Genomic DNA, 18,715 nt, shown 5'->3' with positions numbered 1-18,715 from the left:
GCAGAAGCTTTTACATTTTGCAGGCGGAGACATAAGTGTGTCTCCCTCCTTCCTCTCCACTTCTCCCTCTGCGGGTTCCCTTTTCAGGTCTGGCTGCCTCGTCTTTGTCTGTCCGAGCTCACATCTCGTTCACTGTCACTATTCGCTCTCGCCCTATCTATCTTTGTCCGTCTCCATCATCTGCACCCTCATTCTCTTACTTTCCATCTCTTTGCATTAACCTCCCCTCTGCCTGCTTCTTTTCTTTCCCTCTGCGCTCTTTTTCCTGTGCTCTGAATCTTCATGCACGGCCCCTTTTCTCAGTGTCCCTGTCTGAGTGGCCCTATTGCTCTGTCTCTGTAGAACAGTGTGCCGGCTGTTAGCAGTGCCCCGACGTCATGGCACATGGCTGCGGCATCCTGGCTATAAATAACTTGGTCTCGCGGTGCTCAGTCCAAGACAGGACCGAGAGCCAGAGGGAGAGCAATCTGTTGTCTCCCTCAAGAGATGCTCGAAGGAGAAGGCGCAAATAAGACAGCTTACTCTGTGCCGCCTTCGCCACCAAGACCTTCATTGTACTTGGTGAATAAAGTGATTCTGAATTTAATTATTTTTCTAGACAAGGGCAAACGTCTGGTCAGGAAGCAGTTCAAGTACTAAGGCTAATCAAAGGTTAAGGCTCTAAATAGTGAGGTGTAAAACAAAAAAAGACAATATTCTCCCTGGATCCACATGAGGCTGTGGTCGTGTGGGGTGTTTACAGCCTCTGTAATCACCTACATCAAATCAAGTCAGACTCAGTATGTTTTTTTTGTTTGCCACTGTTCATGGTTGTACCATGTAGTTTTACTTGGTCTTTTTTTTTTATTGTAGATATGGCAAAGAATGTGAGGGATTTTTTTCTAACTTGTCTCAGTGTTGGTCACATTGGAAAGCTTGATTGATGACAGTGAACCGATCTTTTCAGTTGAGATGTTGCATTGTTTACAATATAGAGATTGATTTACAGCTCTGCATATCAGTTACTTTTATATCTGTATTTCATTTCATCTGGACCATAGAAAAAAAGTCATATGTTGTTGCTTTATAAATAAAGCTATTATAAATGGTAATTAATATTTTTCAATTCATGCTAAGCTCCCAAACTAGTATTATAGCTCGACCTGATATTTGTAAGTTGTAGAACTGATATACACATATCAGTGTTCTGTGTTGGACAAACTACAGGGTATAACGGTAACACTGTCTCTTAGTTACCGCCAACCCTCTGGCAAATGCACCAGAGTCATAGCACTATTTCAACATTATGTGAAAGATGAGTCAGTATTATGCTTTTTTTTAAAAATAATTGAGGATTACATGATTATGTCTGGTATATACTACAAGTGATCATCTTTACATTCTCTTATTCCCTGTCTAATAAAAGGCAACATTTGCAATGTGGATTAGATTTGCACGGGCAAGTGTTTCACTAGATTATGGAATGCAAAGTCATTCCCATGACCTTACAGAACAAGATTGCTGAGCCTGTCTTAAATCTCCATTTTGTCTTTCCTATAAACAAACATATCTGCACCAGAAATATGAAGGAGAAACAGACAAAGCAGCACAAGCTGACCAATTATAGCTTTTTGTAGCTTCCTGTATCACCCACTCAAGTGTAGTTTTACATATGTTCCTGAAGGGTGCAAATTGTTTTAACTTCTTGATTCAGTAGGACTCTCACAGAACCACCACCAGTATCTAATGCAAGAGCACAATTAAGCTATTGTAATTATAGCAGTGGAAAAGACAAAGGTATTTATTACCTCAGTTAAAAGCACCTGTAGTTCTAATCACTTAAACCTTTCAACTGAAAAATGTTATAAAAAGGTAAAAGGGTGCAAAACTTCCAACTTTTGTTAACTCTATAGTACTGCTTGTGGCACTCAAGACTTCCTGTGGGTACTTGACAATAAACAAGTTTATCTGCTGGAAGACTTCTATAAAAAAGGAAGTGCTTCAGAAAGTGCTTCAGAAAGCTTTGTATCATCAGCATGTTAGCATCGAACAAGGACGGCTCATTCTCTCTTTCCTCTCACTTTTGTCTCTGCGCTTTTATGCTCACTTTTGTTTCTACTGTTTATGTCTAAGTGATTTAGGTAGTACACAAAATAGAGTCTATTTAGTAATGCACATGGTGGAGTGGAACTGTCTCATTGTAAAAATGGCTCGACCAATGTGTGATGTTGTTTTCACTCCATTTTCAAACCTCAATTGGAAATCAGTGAGCTTGTCAATGATCGTGTTGAACATCCAGTCAATAAATCTCCCAAGGGTTGGATGCTAGGATGCTATCCACGCTCTGAAATTGTTTGTTTTGGAGATTTGCCGTGTGCCTTAGACTGTGAACTTGTAGACAGATGCTTCTCGATGGAGTCATGATGCCTACAGCAAGCTGTCACCTAAATAACATCACACTGTTTCTACCACTCTGTGTTTTGGGGGTAAAAAGCTGCCGTGTGGTTTGAACATTTCTTATTATTTCTCTTTGTTAGCCCTGAGACTTGTAATCTTGTCGTTTGTCAGCGTAGAGGCAAACTGATTGAGATGTTCCAGTTTGCTTTCTTCCCATGGCCATATGGAATATATAGCACTGCACATATTGTGAATGCACACTCCATTAGGTATGGTTCTGTTTCTCTGCATTTCTGACTGTGAGCGCTTTATGGAGACGACAAGCCTCCCCTCCTTTTCTGGCAGAAGTCCTCTTGCTTGAGCCTTCTGTCTGTGTCTCTCTCTTTGCTTAAACAATAAATAAATGAAATAAAATAAAATAAAATAAAATAACCGTGAATTTCATAAGTCAGTCTGTTCTTGAAAGTTGTTGTCAACCCATAAAGGGGTTCTGATACTGCTGTCTGGCTTTTGCTCTCTGCTGGTGTTCTCTTTGTGGTCTGCTTTATTTCAGTACAGTCTAAAAGTGGAGTGTGTGTGTTTCTTCCAGGCGACAGTAACCCCAAGGAGAGCAGCCCCTTCATCAACAGCAGTGATGCCGCCGCAGAGAAGAGCCAGCAGTATGACGGCAAGAACATGGCCTTGTTTGAGGTACAGTCCAATTTTCTACACACACACACACACACTGATGTGTTAACACACACAATCAGGCCTGATAGTAAGAAGCAGGATACACTCATTCTCACAATTCAGTGATTGAATAGGTGCTCTGACATCGATTAATGAGGGTAATTACTGTGTGAAGGGCATGTGGGGACCTCAGGTTAATGCAAGCAAATCTCACACTGCTGCAGGAAAGAACTTCAACGAAGCAATTTGCCACAGCTCTGCGCAAATGTATTTACATTGTGTTCTCGGTGGGATTTCTAGAATAAACAAGAAAAAATAAAATCAGCCAACGAACATTTTATTTTATAAGCACTTCGTTTTTCTCTTCCAAATGGGTTGGGATTTGCAAAAGCACTGTACCTGAAATAATTACCAATCTTTTATCAAGTACACTATTCACTTGACTGACTGAGAGAGTTAAAAAGAATAATGAAAACACTGAGTCCAGCCTTCCTGTCTGTGTTTGTGACTCCGTAGGAGGAGATGGACACCAGCCCCATGGTGTCGTCTCTTCTCAGCAGCCTGGCCAACTACTCCAACCTGCCCCAAGGTAGCAAGGAGCACGAGGAGGCCGAGAACAACGAGGCTGAGTCATCGCGCAAGAAACCCGTCAAGGTATACATACACATACACATGCATACAGGACACAGTACATGCCAGCAAATATACTGTCATCAGGCATCTCACATATTAAAGATAATACAATTTCACTTACAGTGCATAACTTTTGTTGGGGTTTAACAGTGGATTATATTAATAATTGAGATTTCACAAAACAATTCATAGGATAATTATTAGCTATATGAGTCAGACATCTCTGTTCTTGCAAGACAAATGTACTTAAAATGAGAAAAAACAGCACAAGCAAAATCCAAGCACAATTTTAGGGGAGCCTGGAGGTTTGTTTTTGTGTATACTGTGATACATGATTACATGATTTTCCATTTACAATCTGGGTAAAATTCAGGCGACACTGACCAGTTCCTTTAAAAAATGCTTGTATGCTTACTCTAACTCTACCTCTAAATGTGTTGCAGTAAACATAAAAACATTAATGGAGTTTCTGGAGTCATTGTCTATAATGTGTTGTAGTGCATATAACTGCTGAGGTGTTTATCGTCTATTTGTCATAACATTTGAATATACTTAAAAAGTGCTTAAAAGCAACTTACTGTTATCGGATATGTGCAGTGTGCTGCAGCTTTGCAGAGGAGATTCCATGTTGCTGCAGCTCAGACTAATGATGTTACTGGCTACGGGGTAAATAATAATGATGAAATGATAGTTTAAGCTGTCTGCACAAAAAGGGCATGTTTGTAGTTATGAGAAATGATTCCTTCTTAAACAAATTATTAAAATCACTGTACACCGATCTGACTCCCTTCTCAACATGATGCAGTGTGCATAGATAAATCACATTTGCTGCTGTAATCTTGTTTATGGTGTGCTCTGGACAACTTGTTCACCTGAGAAAGATGGTTATGCTTGTTGCCAAGGGATGGTCATTAAGCGTTACCAAATATAGATTTGTACTTTCCATCAGATTAAATCAGGAATCCCAAATAGTACAGCTTTTGATTGCTTTGTTAACGCACTCACTAGAGAGCCAGAAAAACTCCACCAGTTTAGAACTTGTCAATCATTCTTTGTTGATATTATAAATCCCCTGTTCGTGTTACTGGATTGCATCTTAAATGCCACTCACTAATGAGTTCCTTCCACATCATCCCCTGGTATTTTCTGCTGTTGGGTGTTGAGATGGCAGCAGGAAGGAGTTTACTTTTCAGAAGGAGTTTTTTTTTTTTTTTTTTTTTAAGCACTTGATCGACAGAAAGGCAGCTACATTATTAATCCCGTGGGAAATGGTGGTTTTAGCCGCACAGCACGATGTGATATAGCAAAGCTGGAATGAGAAGCAACACTGATAATGATGATGATAATGCAAATAATGAAAGACATTATGTCAAATTAGAGTGACAGACTGACAGTGCTGGATTCACATGTTGACATATTTCAGACTGACTTAAAACAATGTGACTCACTTTCTGCTGGTGCTTTTTCACTCAGGTATTCCTTCTTCTTTCTCACCTTGAATCTAATCACTTGTGATGACCTTGGGTGCCAGTGTATCTATCTGATACACTGTCTACTTTATCCACTGTGAATCCAGATGAGTCCTGTAGATATACAATAGATCCTCAGTGAAGAAACACTCAAAACTGACAGTGGAGATAAGGTTTATAGGTACAATCGACCTCACGACCATAGTGATTTCTACATGTATACCTCTCCTACACAAATTATAGTGGCAAAAAGTGCACTAAAATGATTTGTGATCATTTTTGACATTAAAAAAAAAAGGATTTCAGCCACATCTTTTCATCAGATGGAGTTTGCGCATTTGTCATAGGAGATGGTTATCACATGGCCTAAGCATTAAATTTTAGCCACACTAGCAGTATGGCTCCAGAGATGAAAGTGTCTGTTGGATAGTTCACCACTTTGATCCTGATCAAAATATCTTAACAACTGTTGGCTGGATAACCGCGACATTTTGTCGAGAAATTTGTGGTCTCCAGAGGATGAAGTCTAATGACTTTGGTGATCAAATGACTTTACTACTAGTGCCAACATTCTAACTATTTGTGGCACTTTAATGTGAACAACCTAGTGAAAGTATGTGCTGTTAACCCCATTTTACACAATATCTTGTTTCCCCCATCTTCATCACAGGTTTCTTTTCAATCCACCTTGCAGTGTTGCCAATCGGAACAATAACTGTATGATGTATGTATGTATTTACTTCTGATGTGGTCTTAAGGAGTAGACCATGAACTGGCCTTTAGTCTTGTTCAAAAACTAAACTAAACCATCTCAGTGACAACTGAGCAAACTGCTGAAAGTCACCAGAGGTGACTAAAAGCTTCAGCCAAAAAAAATAGTGGAAACAATTGGTGGAATTTTCTGTCAAATTGCTATTTCCAAGGTCAACAACAAACCTTTCAACACCTTCGCAGCTCTACGAAAGCATTTGACAGATGGCAAAGATATACTTAACCCCTCTGAATGATGAACAGTTAAAGCTCAGCCTGTGTCAGCACAACATTAAAGCACAATAAAAGTTTCATCGTTAACATGTCAGCTCACCCAAAGGAGCAAAAGAAGATTATAATACATGATTTTCTCTGTTGCTTCTGGTGATATCTCGCCATGCAGATGTTTTTGGTTTTATTTGTGCAGGTTTTTTGATATCTGTCTTTGAGATTTCTGCCTCCAGCCCAGTACAGTTTAAACTTACTTTTACCTTTGAAAACACCAGCAGCAGCCTCTCTTTCCAGAAACTATTTCTCAAGATCAAGATAATCCACCGACCCTCACTGTCAACTGTGTTTTCACTGGAGCAATGTTATACCTAAGAAATACTCCTTATAAAAACAGTTGTTGGTGGAGTGTGGATTATCGAGAGCATTTAGGACACTCTCATTCTGAAAACAGATGTAATTTGGGTGACCTAACCCTCAAACAGGTTTTAAAGCTACTTTCTATTATGTCCTGATAGTACAAATAATGCAGGTAGCAGCTTTAGCCAATAACAGTGACCACATGGGAATTCAGCATCGGTTCAACATGTCTTCACTGTGAAGCTATTTGCTAGTGGTGCAGTCCCCCATTATCCCAACACTCCCAGTTGTCCCAGATGTGAGGTGTATTTGTCTGGCCCTCTTCAGCTCGGCTAACCCTGGGAGTAGGTCTGATCTACCCCCTGTCACCTCAACCCCTTCAATACTTTAATTAGTCTGCACGTTACACCAGGCTGCTGCCTCTCCAATCAGCAGCCCATTCTACAGGCAATCTCTCCATCGCCATGAGAGGCTTTTCATTAAGGCAGCCTGTGGCGTTTTATCGCTCACACAGCGACCCCTCTCTCTCCCCCTATCGCCTTTCCCTCTCTGTTTCTCACTCCACTCCCCCTCCGTTCTCTCTCACTCTCCATCTCCTTCATCATCGGTCCCTCGAGTGAGGGAGCAAGTGAGTTGTGAGGGAGGGAGAGCAAGGCAGCCGGCTTTCTTTGTCGCAGTGTGAAAGCCAAGATTAGAGATTTGGTTGGCGTGTGACATGAGGGAGCAGTCTAGAGGTCGCACAGGTTAAGATGGAAACCAGTCACAGCTAATCTGACGGCGATTTTCTCGTCTCTGACTTTTTTCCTTTAACACATGAAGGCAAGACAGGTTCATTTGTACAGCACCTTTTAAACTCAGGTAATTCAAATACTGTTAAAAGTGTTGCTCGTGATGAACCCACTTAAAATTATTATCTGATTCTCTAGTTCCCCTCTACAGAGCATTTCAGCATCTTTCAGCTCACTGTATTGTATTGTATATGTATTTTGGCTGTGAGGCGTAATGATTTGGAAAGTGAATAGCTATGAATAAAATCTTCTCGATGACTTTATGGGAGCCAGTGTAAAGATTTAAAAACTGGAGTGATATGATTAGTTCACATTAGAAATCTGGCAGCTGCGCCCTGAAAGTGCTGTAGTATTCTCACAATTTTTATTGAAAGGCATAACAAGAGACCTTTACAGCTGTGCACCTCGCTGGAGATGGCAAAATTAGCTTCTCAAATTTGTCTCGACATTAGACTGTAATTCCTGACGAACCTAAAATCTGTGTCTATGTAATGCCAAGAATTCTAACTTGGCCACTTGTCTTACTACTTCAGAAATCAAGCTGAGAGTCTTTCCCTCTTGTTGCCAAATACAGTAATTTATGTCTTTATTCACTATATTTATTATTATGAATCCAGTAGCGGTGTGCCAATGACTGATGGTCAGTTTGCAGTAGCTACTTTTATTTGTCCAATAAAATCCAATATACCATATATTGTGGTATCTGCTCTATAATGTCTTGTGATTCAACCACACTAAACCCACTACAAACTGTAAACCTCTTTACTTTTATTCAAGTAATTTTCTAGTCGAGTGCTCTCACCAAGAATTACAGGAACATTATTCCATACGCTCTCTGTCTCTCCTTTTTTTTCTTTTTTTTTTTTACAGCGGTAATGTTCCCTCACATAAACATTGTTTCCTTTCTGGGTGTTTTATGAGCCTTGGTCTTAGCTCTGCCCTCGCCGTCTCCCCCATCACTCCCTCCCTCCCCCTTTCATTAGACCGCTGCATCGGATCAGTATTCCCATCAGGAGCCTTCTGAAGGACGTATCCTGATTAATGTCAATTCTTATTATATATTACAGCAGCGTGCATTTGTTTTCATGGCAAACCTAAAGCGAAATTTCACAGCTTACATATTGTCCGGGCTAACAGGCTTAGTGGAGGTTTTTGTTTATGTAGGACCACAATAATTCTGATTAATCTGCTGATTAATAATAACCATTTAGTCTAAGAAGTTTGATTTTAAATTATATATGACAAGGTCATAAGGTGAAAACTTGTTGAAAAATGTTGAAATCAGTCAGCTCAAGAACAATTGAGGAAAGTCATATCTTCACCTTGTTTTTTTTTTCTCTTATCCATGATAAATGTTGTCAACATTTGAATTAAATCATCAAACTTGTTTCAAGATAAATTATTAATGATCGAGCTGAATTAGAGGACAAATAATTCAGTCTTATCTTAAGTCTCAATACTATCAAGTCTGTTTGGTTTTTGGTTCGTGGGTTTTTTGTTTTTGTTTCTTTCAGATTTTTAGTTCATAAAGTGTTTTTAGGGGCCTAAGCAAGCTTATCAAGTCATTTTCCCCATTGCTACTGTTGCTTACATTTTCAACTCACCTGTCCTGTACTGCTGACCTGAATTTCACAAAGCAAGAGATTCAGTGTAGATACTGTTCACCAGAACATGTCCATTAGTGGATAAGGAGACTTTTTGCCTTGAGTGTGATAGTGCGGCTAAGTAGAGGTTTCACAACTCCTGGTAACACATGAGGCTTTGTGGAGTCTTTTAACCTAGAATATTCTAGTAACACATGTAGGAGCTATTTCGAGGTGGTGAGTCTGCAGCACCACAGAAGACTTTTGGCTGCAGCAAGCAGTGTTTTACAGATAACCAGTGGATAACGCCTTAACACACACATGCACGCACACACGCACACACACAGAGTGTTGACCGCTGAGTGACTGGTTCGTCCACAGCGGGTCAGGGAGGCTGATGTTCGCTGGCCTCTCCTCTCGCTGTCTATTTAATAATTCAGCACACCTGAGCAGAAACACATTTGCCCTATCAGCTCCTGTTTGGCCAGCAGAGCGTGGAGATGCCGTTACAAGCTCCCAGTCTGCCTCCCTCACTGTTGTTAGCCTCCCCTCCACCTCACCCGTTCCACTTCATGGCTCTTTCTCTGCCTCCACAGTAATGAAACTGCAAATGTGCATCCTTTCCTTTCCTTTCTTGTTCCCTCATCTCCTCTCCTGTCTCATGTCCTCTTTCTTTTCCTCTCATTTCTCCTCCTTCCTATCTGCATCTCCTCTCCTCTCCTCTCCTCTCCTCTCCTCTCGTCTCCTAAATCTGAAAAGTCAAACAAGAATGTGTTACATATATCATGTTACTTTGAGGCATTAATTTACTGATGAATTAATGATTATATTACTGATTGATTGATCTGATGTTGAAGTCAACAGACCTTTCATGATGTTGAATTCAGTGATGTGATCCTACAGTAACATTTGCACATTGCCATCAGTTGACCTATAAAGAGAGGTGCAGTTCCAACAAGGAATTATTAAAAACTTGGCCACACATTTGCAGGGATTTCAGTGTGCAGTGGATGCTTGTCCTGCTGGTGAGCATAACAAATTCCTGTAAGAAGCGATATAAAAGATGACACTGGTTTTGTCAGCCTAAGCAGGTTGGCAGGGTGTCCCAGAGCCTGAGGGCCTGGACGTTTCCTTTCCTTTCTCTTGCAACTCTAGTTAGATGTACTGTATGTGTAGTCCCCCCCACATTCCTCCCCCTACTCCTCTGCCCTCTTCTGCTTTCATTTTCTTTACCCTGCAGCTAGTCAAGGATATGAAGTTCCTTTCACCTTCCCTTTTTAACTCTTCTCTTCAAAAAACTCTAATGTTCTCTCTAGTGGAGAGAAGGTGGTACCTTCGCTAGCTTCAGCAATTCAGGAGATATCCAAAGGAGGGTCAGTAGAAGATTGTGGGGGTGTGAGGAAAGAGAAGGAAAGGAAAATGAAGATCAATATGGTCCATGACAAATAATATACAGTATGAAATTACAGAGGGAATTTAGGAATGAGGTCCTTACACCCAACAGCAAAATTTGTTGTCTGTCAGCATTGTATTTTCTGATCTGCCATCTCTTAAGGTTAAGGTTTGGTTATGCTAGTTAAGGTTGGAGAACATAGGAGAATATTGCCATAATAGTTGACTGTTGGTTGAATTGAGAAAATGAACTGTGGTCATCCCATTATCCTAGGAATTAAATCCATTTGGACAATTCCACACTTCACGATTTATGCCTAGCTAGTAGTGTGTCCTAATGATTTTGCTTTTATCAACCATAACTACAGTCTTTCTCTAATCTCAACCAAATGATTTATTTGCCTAACCTTGACTATAGTATAACAATATTTTATTTTCCGTAAGTACAATCTTTCTCCAGTTTTAACTGCACTGTTGTTACCATGCACAGATATTCTACAAAGCAAAGGCTTTATAAACATTGGCCAAGATGTTATCTTTTTGGATCCCACAGTCTATTGCCCATGTGCAACTTGAATTTAGAAAGTCCATGCTATATCTTTGATTAACAGTCTTGGGAATGAGTATCTCAACAGAAACAATTTTCAGAGAGGGTCTTACCCATATTGTATTTTCCACAGCTACAGTATGCCCAACTTCGCAGAAAGCAAGATATTTAAAATCACTGGCAACAGGAAAAAAGGAACGTTCATCACTTTGTGGCACTAAAACAACATCTTACTACTACATTGTCTGCCATGGTTGGATGGTTATCAGGAGGCTTAAACACAGATTGTTTTAAATGATTAAATAGCTCAGTTCTGTTATTTTTCCTTAAATTGAGAAAGAAATGGAGGAAATTCTGATATTCCTTTAAATGCAGTGTTTGGATATTGCTTTAGTGGGCTTCAGAGCTCAGTGGGTCATGTATCTGGTGGATATAGGGAGTGTAGAGACAGAGAGAGAAAAAGGTCCAGTCTGGTGAGAGGCTAGTGGTAAGTGGTAGGACAGCAGGAGGCAGTGAATCTGAAGTAGGTGCCGCAGCAGATGTATTGAAAGGTCCTGTTGTGCCTCTAACACACCTGAGTCATCCATTCAGTCGGCCGACTACACTTCCCAGGGGGTCGGTGGGCAGCTGTTCCTACCAAGTTCAATGTTGCCTCGCTGGCCTACCTGTGGCTCTGCAGCAGTCAGTGTTCCCTTTGCTCACGGTGGCTCGCACTCCAGGGAAATCATCACACTGCTGGCTCCCAGCCCATTAAACAGACACTCACTCTGTGTGTGTGTGTGTGTGTGTGTGAGTGAGTGAGAGTGAGTGAGAGAGAGGAGAGAGAGAGAGAGAGAGAGAGAGAGAGAGCGCGAGAGAGCGAGCGCGTGTGCGTCTATCAGAGCGGACACTAGTGTGGACTGCAATCCCCATCCACAAATGAACAAATGAAACACCAATTGAATGAAAATAGAAAAGCAGCATTTTCAATAAACGTCCAGCCTTTTCCCCCAACAGGGTCATTGATTCAATGCATACACAAGTATCCCATCACTTTCAGACTATTTCTCAATGCAAAGTCATTAGAAGCATCCATTAGTTCACAAGATTTTGTTGTTTTGGAGGCTGTTTACCAAAGCAGCAGAGGTGTTTTATCATGTTTAGGTCCTCTGACTCGGTGTAAGCCCCCTCAGTATCTATTATCTGTGTCTGTACATCTTATGTAACACCCAGGATTTCTAGCAGACAAACACTGTTTTTCAAAGCCCGCCTGTTGTTGAATGTGGATTATAATTTATCACTCAGCTGTGAGCTGCCGCAGACACTCATTCAGCAGGGCCAACATACAAGGTCTGCCTGATTGTGGTTCTCCATTGTGTCTGGGAGCAGGCGGGGAAAATGACATTTTGTAGTCTGGAGAGAGTTATTGCCTACTTTCGTTCTGTTACTCTCCTGTGGAGTGTTGTGGGGCATAAACACCTTTTTGTTGTAATACTGTATTGTATTTACACACATTTTAGGGCAGATTACTACAATCTGTAATCATTATTATAGGTCATGCTGTGCTTTTTAACCTGCCTTCCTCTAAATCTACATGTGAATGAAAACAGGACAAAAATATATATATTTTACAGTGCTACTACTTTAAGCTTTTCTGACAAACTATTCTGCCAAGATGTTATCTTTTTTGTATCCCACAGTCTAACCTTAATGTGCTGTTTGAATTTATGAAGCCATACTTTTTTTTCTTATCTATTTTTGATAAAATCTACAATCTAGGAAGTTGGTGTCTTGGCAGCAACTATTTCTCAGACAACTCTTTTTCTGTTTTGATGTGTTTGAAGTGGAAGCTGCAAAAGATTTGGCCAAAACAAAAGAGGCTATGAGACTTGTGCATTCACCTTTTTGACTTCAAAAGCCACAAAACAAAGTCACTGAAGTTTTAGAAATCCTTTTTAATTAGAATCACCCACCTTGAAAGGACTTACAAAGCATTCATCCTCTTGGAGGTGTTGTGTCTGCTGTTGTACGCTGCAGTATGTAAAAAGCACACAGGTTTTCCCTTTAATAACTTACCTGTTTTTACAAACTGACCTGAGCCACTGCGCGCCACTTTGTGCAGCGGCAGCAGTTTTGGCTCTAACAACAAAGTGCTGATGGCAGGGAAACCTTTCTACCTGCAACACCTGACTGCTAATGTATATTACACACCAAGTCCCTGAAGGAGCTGCCAATGGAAACTCAGTCTTTTTAATTACAGTATGGCTGCTCAGTGGGTGAGTCGTGAAAAAGAAAGAACTTGGAGGTGAAAAGAGGTGACAGTATGTTTGGTCAGATATGAACTTATTCATGTGGTCTGTTTTTCATCTTTATAGTTTGATTTTATTTTGATTCTAAGGATACTGTTATTCTTCAAATTACTTATCATAAACATGGGTTAAAATCTGTGTCCCTCTCTTTCTGACCAAAATTTTTTTTTTAAAGTCTGCCATCTGACAGGTATTGCAACTGCACAGAGAGAAAAATATTCAACTAAATGTAAACACTGCTCAGATAATACAAATGTTGATTCATAGGTCCCACCTAAGGAAAAAAAAAAAAACTTTATTAAGACCTTTGACAAGCAGATGATGAAAAATCCTCTCTGCCACACACGGAAGGGCACAGTCACAGTGAGTCACAGTCTGATTTGCATAGCTTAGACAACAGACAAACTGTGCAAATCATTATCATATAGTGGAGGAGGTGACAAAGATGGACGAGATTTGTTCTCTGCTGCTCCCTCAAGCAACCTGTGGAGGCCACGAATGTGGATCTTTGATTAAAGTGCAATGAGACTGAAGGTTGAGACACTCCCTCCTGTGAAGATTAAGTTGTAAGGATTGTTACATTTCAGCTCTAAGGAATACAAACTCTGCACACACACACATAAAAATGATGACAAATATGTTGTGACGAAAGGAGTTTATAAGTGTCAATAGAAAATTAACAATATGCAAAGAAAGACAGTTGAAGATATTAAAAGTGCAAACTGTATATGCACAATACAGAATACAATACAATGTTTATATGATACAAGTAAAGAAACATTGCAGCAATATGAAAAGGCATAAGATGAAGTGCCAAGCTTGCATTGAACCAAAAGCAGTTTATGCTGTGTCAGAATTGTGCATGGGATAAATGAAAATATGAACCCAGATTTACTATGATGCGTTTACCTTTTTGTGTGACTTGCTTAATTAAAATGTCTGACAAACAATGCTGCAGCACACCTATGAGTTTTACTCACCACCATGACGATGTTTCCATTTCCAAAATTCCCATACCAACAGATCACTGAAAAGGTCAGGAATTATTCTGTGATGGTTCTGTAAACTAACACCATTGATTTACAGTCAGCATTACATCAAAGTTAAATTTCTTGTCAATTTAAAGGTTCCCTGTGGAGTTTTTGACCACTAGTAGTGCTATGGAGAAGACTGAGAGCATGTAAACAAGAAAAATAACAGTGCAGGTCTCAAAACTATAAGAAAGCTGGCTTTGCAAAGGTTTTTTCTGGAAGGTAATAGCATTCAACATGTTTGTTAATACTAACTGTGAACAGAAATGTTTTAAATTCCAAGATGCAGTACTTAATTATAATTATATTAATAATAATGGTCTGAGAAGGTGAAAGTGTTTTTCGAAGTCAGTAACCAACAATAGTTTGTTGAACTGTGCAGATCTTATTTGGATATTGAAATGAGGATTATATAAAATAGAGTTTTGTTAGGATCAAGCTGGAAGTGTCAGAATAGATGCACAGTATTTTATTTTGATTTTTAATTTATTTTGTGCCTGATCCATTTTCTTTTATCACAGTATTTCTCACAGATGCTGCAGAATACAGTTCATGCTTATGTGTTAATGTAATGTCTCATAGTGGTGAGAAACATGTGATCTGGTGGTGGTATATGTGCATAGATATGATATGATATGATATGATATGATATGATATGATATGATATGATATGATATGATATGATATGATATGATGTGAGGCCATTTGCTGCTGTTCTCGACTGGATGAGGGGTGTTCAACGTGATAAGCTCACTAATTACAGTTCAGAGTGTGAGCGCTTGCTCTGTTGTTTATCCAAAGAAAATTAGAAGATAATTATATTTGCAAGACCTGTTTGGACTTGCTCTCTCTCTCTGTTTCTTTCTCCTGTCCTCGTTCTCCCTTCTCCTCTCTGCAAACAGTACATTATTAATGCTGGAAAGTGAGCCTCTCCAAACAAATCACATACTGTAGCATCAGACGCAATATAATTCATTTGATGTCAGGCACTTGTCAGGATGATTTGATTAAAAGTCTGGTTTATGAATTCAGCATCTGCTGTCACTTCCGCAGTGCAGGACTTCTTTTTAAAATCCGCCATCTTGTGTGTCCTCCATTCCTGTTCCAGCCAATTTAATGACCAACCACCATTGAGGAAATATATTAGTGACCATCAGTGATAACCAAGAAGTGTCCAAGGTTGTCTCCAAAGCACATAATTTTTTCATGATACATACTTTAGACCGAAAGACGAAAGATAAAAAGATATATACAAGATTTAGATTTAAAAACAGCTGCTTGTGGCTGTTTCCAGTCTCTATGCTATGCAATGCTAATCTAAGCTAAACAGCTACTGCCTTGTATTCACCAGCCAGGCATGAGAGCTGTATCAATCTCTGTCTTTAAGGTATATTTCCAAAAATGTCTAACTATTCCTTTAAACTGCTGGTTCTATAGCTCTGCATTGGGACGGTATTGGCTAGACCTCTGTTTGGATGCTATGCATCAATAACAAGTTCTTTATTTTGAGGGAGGGAGCCTTTAGGTTTTATTATGGAATCAATTTATCTGAAATGTTTGAGTGTTTTGCTTGTTGGATGTGGAACTCAAAATATCTCAAAATGTTGATTCAGTAGTTTAACAGTATACAGGATGTGATCCCCTCCTAAATAAAGATTAGTATTTGGTTGAAGAAAACTAGAGAACTAAAATAATCTAACAAACAACTCCAATAAATAACACTGATATGGTAAGCTCTCTAGTGTGTGTAGCCTGGTGGAGCTTGTAATTCCCATTTTGCAGGAATAGCTCATGTGAGATGAATTATTATCACACAGCTACATTTAGTTTTTGATCAGTGAACTATAAACCTTTTTGGTACAAATCCTCATATGTAATAACATCTTCACTGACATAAACCGCAGCTAATCAGCCCATTATTCATCATGTTTGTCTGCATTAAAGCACAGAGATGCAGCACAGAAGGTTTGTTCCTGTGTTATCGGTGATGTAATGACGTGACAGTTAAGGTCTGCGCTCCCACTTGGTAAAATGGGTCATGGCTGGATATCGGCATAATTACCCTTCATTGGCCAAGCTGTCCTTGAGCAGGAAATGAATATTGCTCTATTATGTACAGGGTTAGCCGCTGTGTCCTTCAGGTTTAATACATGCCATCATGGTGGTGCAGACACACACACGCAGGACATGTTCATACACTGTGCACAAACAAATAGGTCCATAGAAACACACACACGCACCAAGATCATTCAAGGAACCTTCAGGAAAGGAAACTTCCTATTAATCAATCTGAGGTTGGACAAAATGCATCCTCTGTCCGTAACTGCCTTCAGTGGAACAGCCTTGAGACTGATTCTTGTACTGTATAAGGACTTACAGTGCAGCTCTCTCTCTTTGTCCACTGATCCACATCAGGGACAGCACTGCAGCAAAACCTACAAGAACAAATCCACCTCAAACACAAAACAGAGCCTGTGAAGAAATAAAATAATAATCCATCCATCCACTGAACAGGCTGGTCCCCTGGCTGGCTCATGATCTCAAAGTTTCTTTGTTTCCTGGACTCTGAGTAATTATTGTACTGGAAATCAACAGAGGATTTACAAAACGCGATGTGGGAAAGCCTTAAATTAAAAACAGGCTTTTAAAAAGTACAGTCTGGCATACAGTATGATGTAGATGGAAGAACTGTAAGCCTTTCAATCAAACTGTTTGAATCGCAAAATACTATGTTTGTGCTATGTTTAAATGCTTGGCAAATATTGTAGCCTGACATGAATATGAAGCTGCAACAGTAGGAGAAAGAGAGCCTGAAACCAAGAAAGAAAGAAAGAAAGAAAGACAGACAGAAAGAAAGAAAGATGTTTACAATAAATAAAAATAAACAAAGCCAGTAGTGTGGCAACAGCAGCTATTTCAACCCAAAGCACCGTATTACTATTCCAAACGGGGTCTTTGAAAGTAATAATCCATAAGTCCTACAAGTAAATGTCTGTTTGCTTTAATAGCAGTGCGACCATCTGTAGTTTGTTTTTCCTTGTGTTGTTCTGTTTTCTTGGCACGTGACACTTGGAAAAGACACAGAAACTACAGCAAATCTGCACACTGTGCTTCCCAGCATGCACGGCTGGTGTTTTGACTATAATTGATTCACACAGACACTCAAATGTAGCAGGAGTCATTCAGTTAATGCTTCACATCTGGTGTGCCAGGGTTCTGGCAATAGACAAGTGACACTAAGCTACACATTTACCTTCTGTGGTCTGAGAGCTGTCTGGCGTTCAAAATTATACTTAAACTTCAGCAATAAAACTTAAGAAAATTCTAGAAAAAATGGTGTCACAGTGCAGGCCAACTTACAAGGCCGTATAAGGAATGCAGAACACATCACGACCACTTATCAGTCATGTTGAAAATTAAGTTTATTAATTAACCTTCTTGGTCTATTAATTCTCCACCTGGTTGAATTTTTATGACAGTAACTTCTCCCCTCGTCTTCCTCCAGGCCCCTCAGCTCGGCACTCTGATGGGCGTCTACCTGCCGTGCATCCAGAACATCTTCGGAGTGATCCTCTTCCTCAGGATGACCTGGTTGGTGGGAATCGGAGGTGTGATTGGGACTTTCATCATCGTCTTCATGTGCTGTGCCACAGTGAGTGTGTTACCTACTTTACTTTAGCCCTTCTGTTGAAGCACACTAGGGGGGTGGGTTGGCCTGGTTTATCCTGAAAGTTCACATGTTTAAAAAGACACCAAAGCGTGACCTTAAAGTGGATAGCAGCATTTTATAGCCTCCTGCGCATAGAAGCAGGTAGTGCAGTGGTAATGAGCTGTGCAGTAGTAAAGATACCAGATGTTCACCTTTATTACCTTTGCTGATGACAATGGAGGTTAAAGAATCTAAGGAGCTGCTGGGATTAAGGTTAGGAAATGTGACAATAAATTCCATTAGACAGTATCACTTTGTCTATTGTGAGAAATTTGGTTTACCATTTTTACCACAGCTATCACCTTAATAGTGTACCCACAACTGCAAATCAATGAACAGCATTTTTACATGAATGTTTGATTTTCTATCCATAAATGGGTCCTTACTTGATTTTTCTTACAGAAAATGCAACACATTACCAAATATATAGTATAAAATTATATATACTGCAAAAGAGGCATTTCATCATTATTATCCACTTAAGCTTGGAAGATAGTCAGTGTCTTGGTCATAATTAATTCTCATACCTCCCACCTCCTCTATGGAGTCCAAAAAAACACCCTAGCACAGAGCCAGCCATCCTAATTAGTTTGTCCAGTCTCTTCCTGTCTGAAGCTAAGATTTAACTGCCATACACATCACTGCGAAGACTTTGAAATAAATTGTCTTTCAGAGTCTCTAAATGCAGACTCTGAATTAATATTATCCTCCTCAGAAGGTGGAGTCAGCTCTGGCTGTTCTTGAACAAGGCAGTCATATTTTTAGTCCAGTTGAATATTGAAAACACTGAAACACCAGTGAATGGCAGTATTTATACTGTTGTTATTGTCACTGAAACCTATGATAAAACAAAAACAAAAGTGTATCTTACAACACTTTTCATCTGACCCCA

General features: G+C 39.7%; 1 protein-coding gene across 3 annotated transcripts in view; it reads left to right on the top strand.

The window, feature by feature from the left end:
• slc12a5a (solute carrier family 12 member 5a) overlaps window positions 1-18,715 on the top strand; it is a 142,951-nt gene that overhangs the window by 93,128 nt on the left and 31,108 nt on the right. For all 3 annotated transcript variants that reach the window (XM_051074761.1, XM_018661787.2, XM_051074762.1), the window contains exons 2-4: window positions 2,966-3,066; window positions 3,562-3,699; window positions 17,620-17,766. In XM_051074761.1, the coding sequence (XP_050930718.1) occupies window positions 2,966-3,066; window positions 3,562-3,699; window positions 17,620-17,766 (386 nt within the window). The remainder of the gene's footprint in view (window positions 1-2,965; window positions 3,067-3,561; window positions 3,700-17,619; window positions 17,767-18,715) is intronic.

The sequence above is a fragment of the Lates calcarifer genome, linkage group LG12 (genome assembly GCF_001640805.2).
Source record: "Lates calcarifer isolate ASB-BC8 linkage group LG12, TLL_Latcal_v3, whole genome shotgun sequence".
Lineage (NCBI taxonomy): Eukaryota > Metazoa > Chordata > Actinopteri > Centropomidae > Lates > Lates calcarifer.
This window is presented reverse-complemented; position numbering and strand designations above follow the sequence as displayed.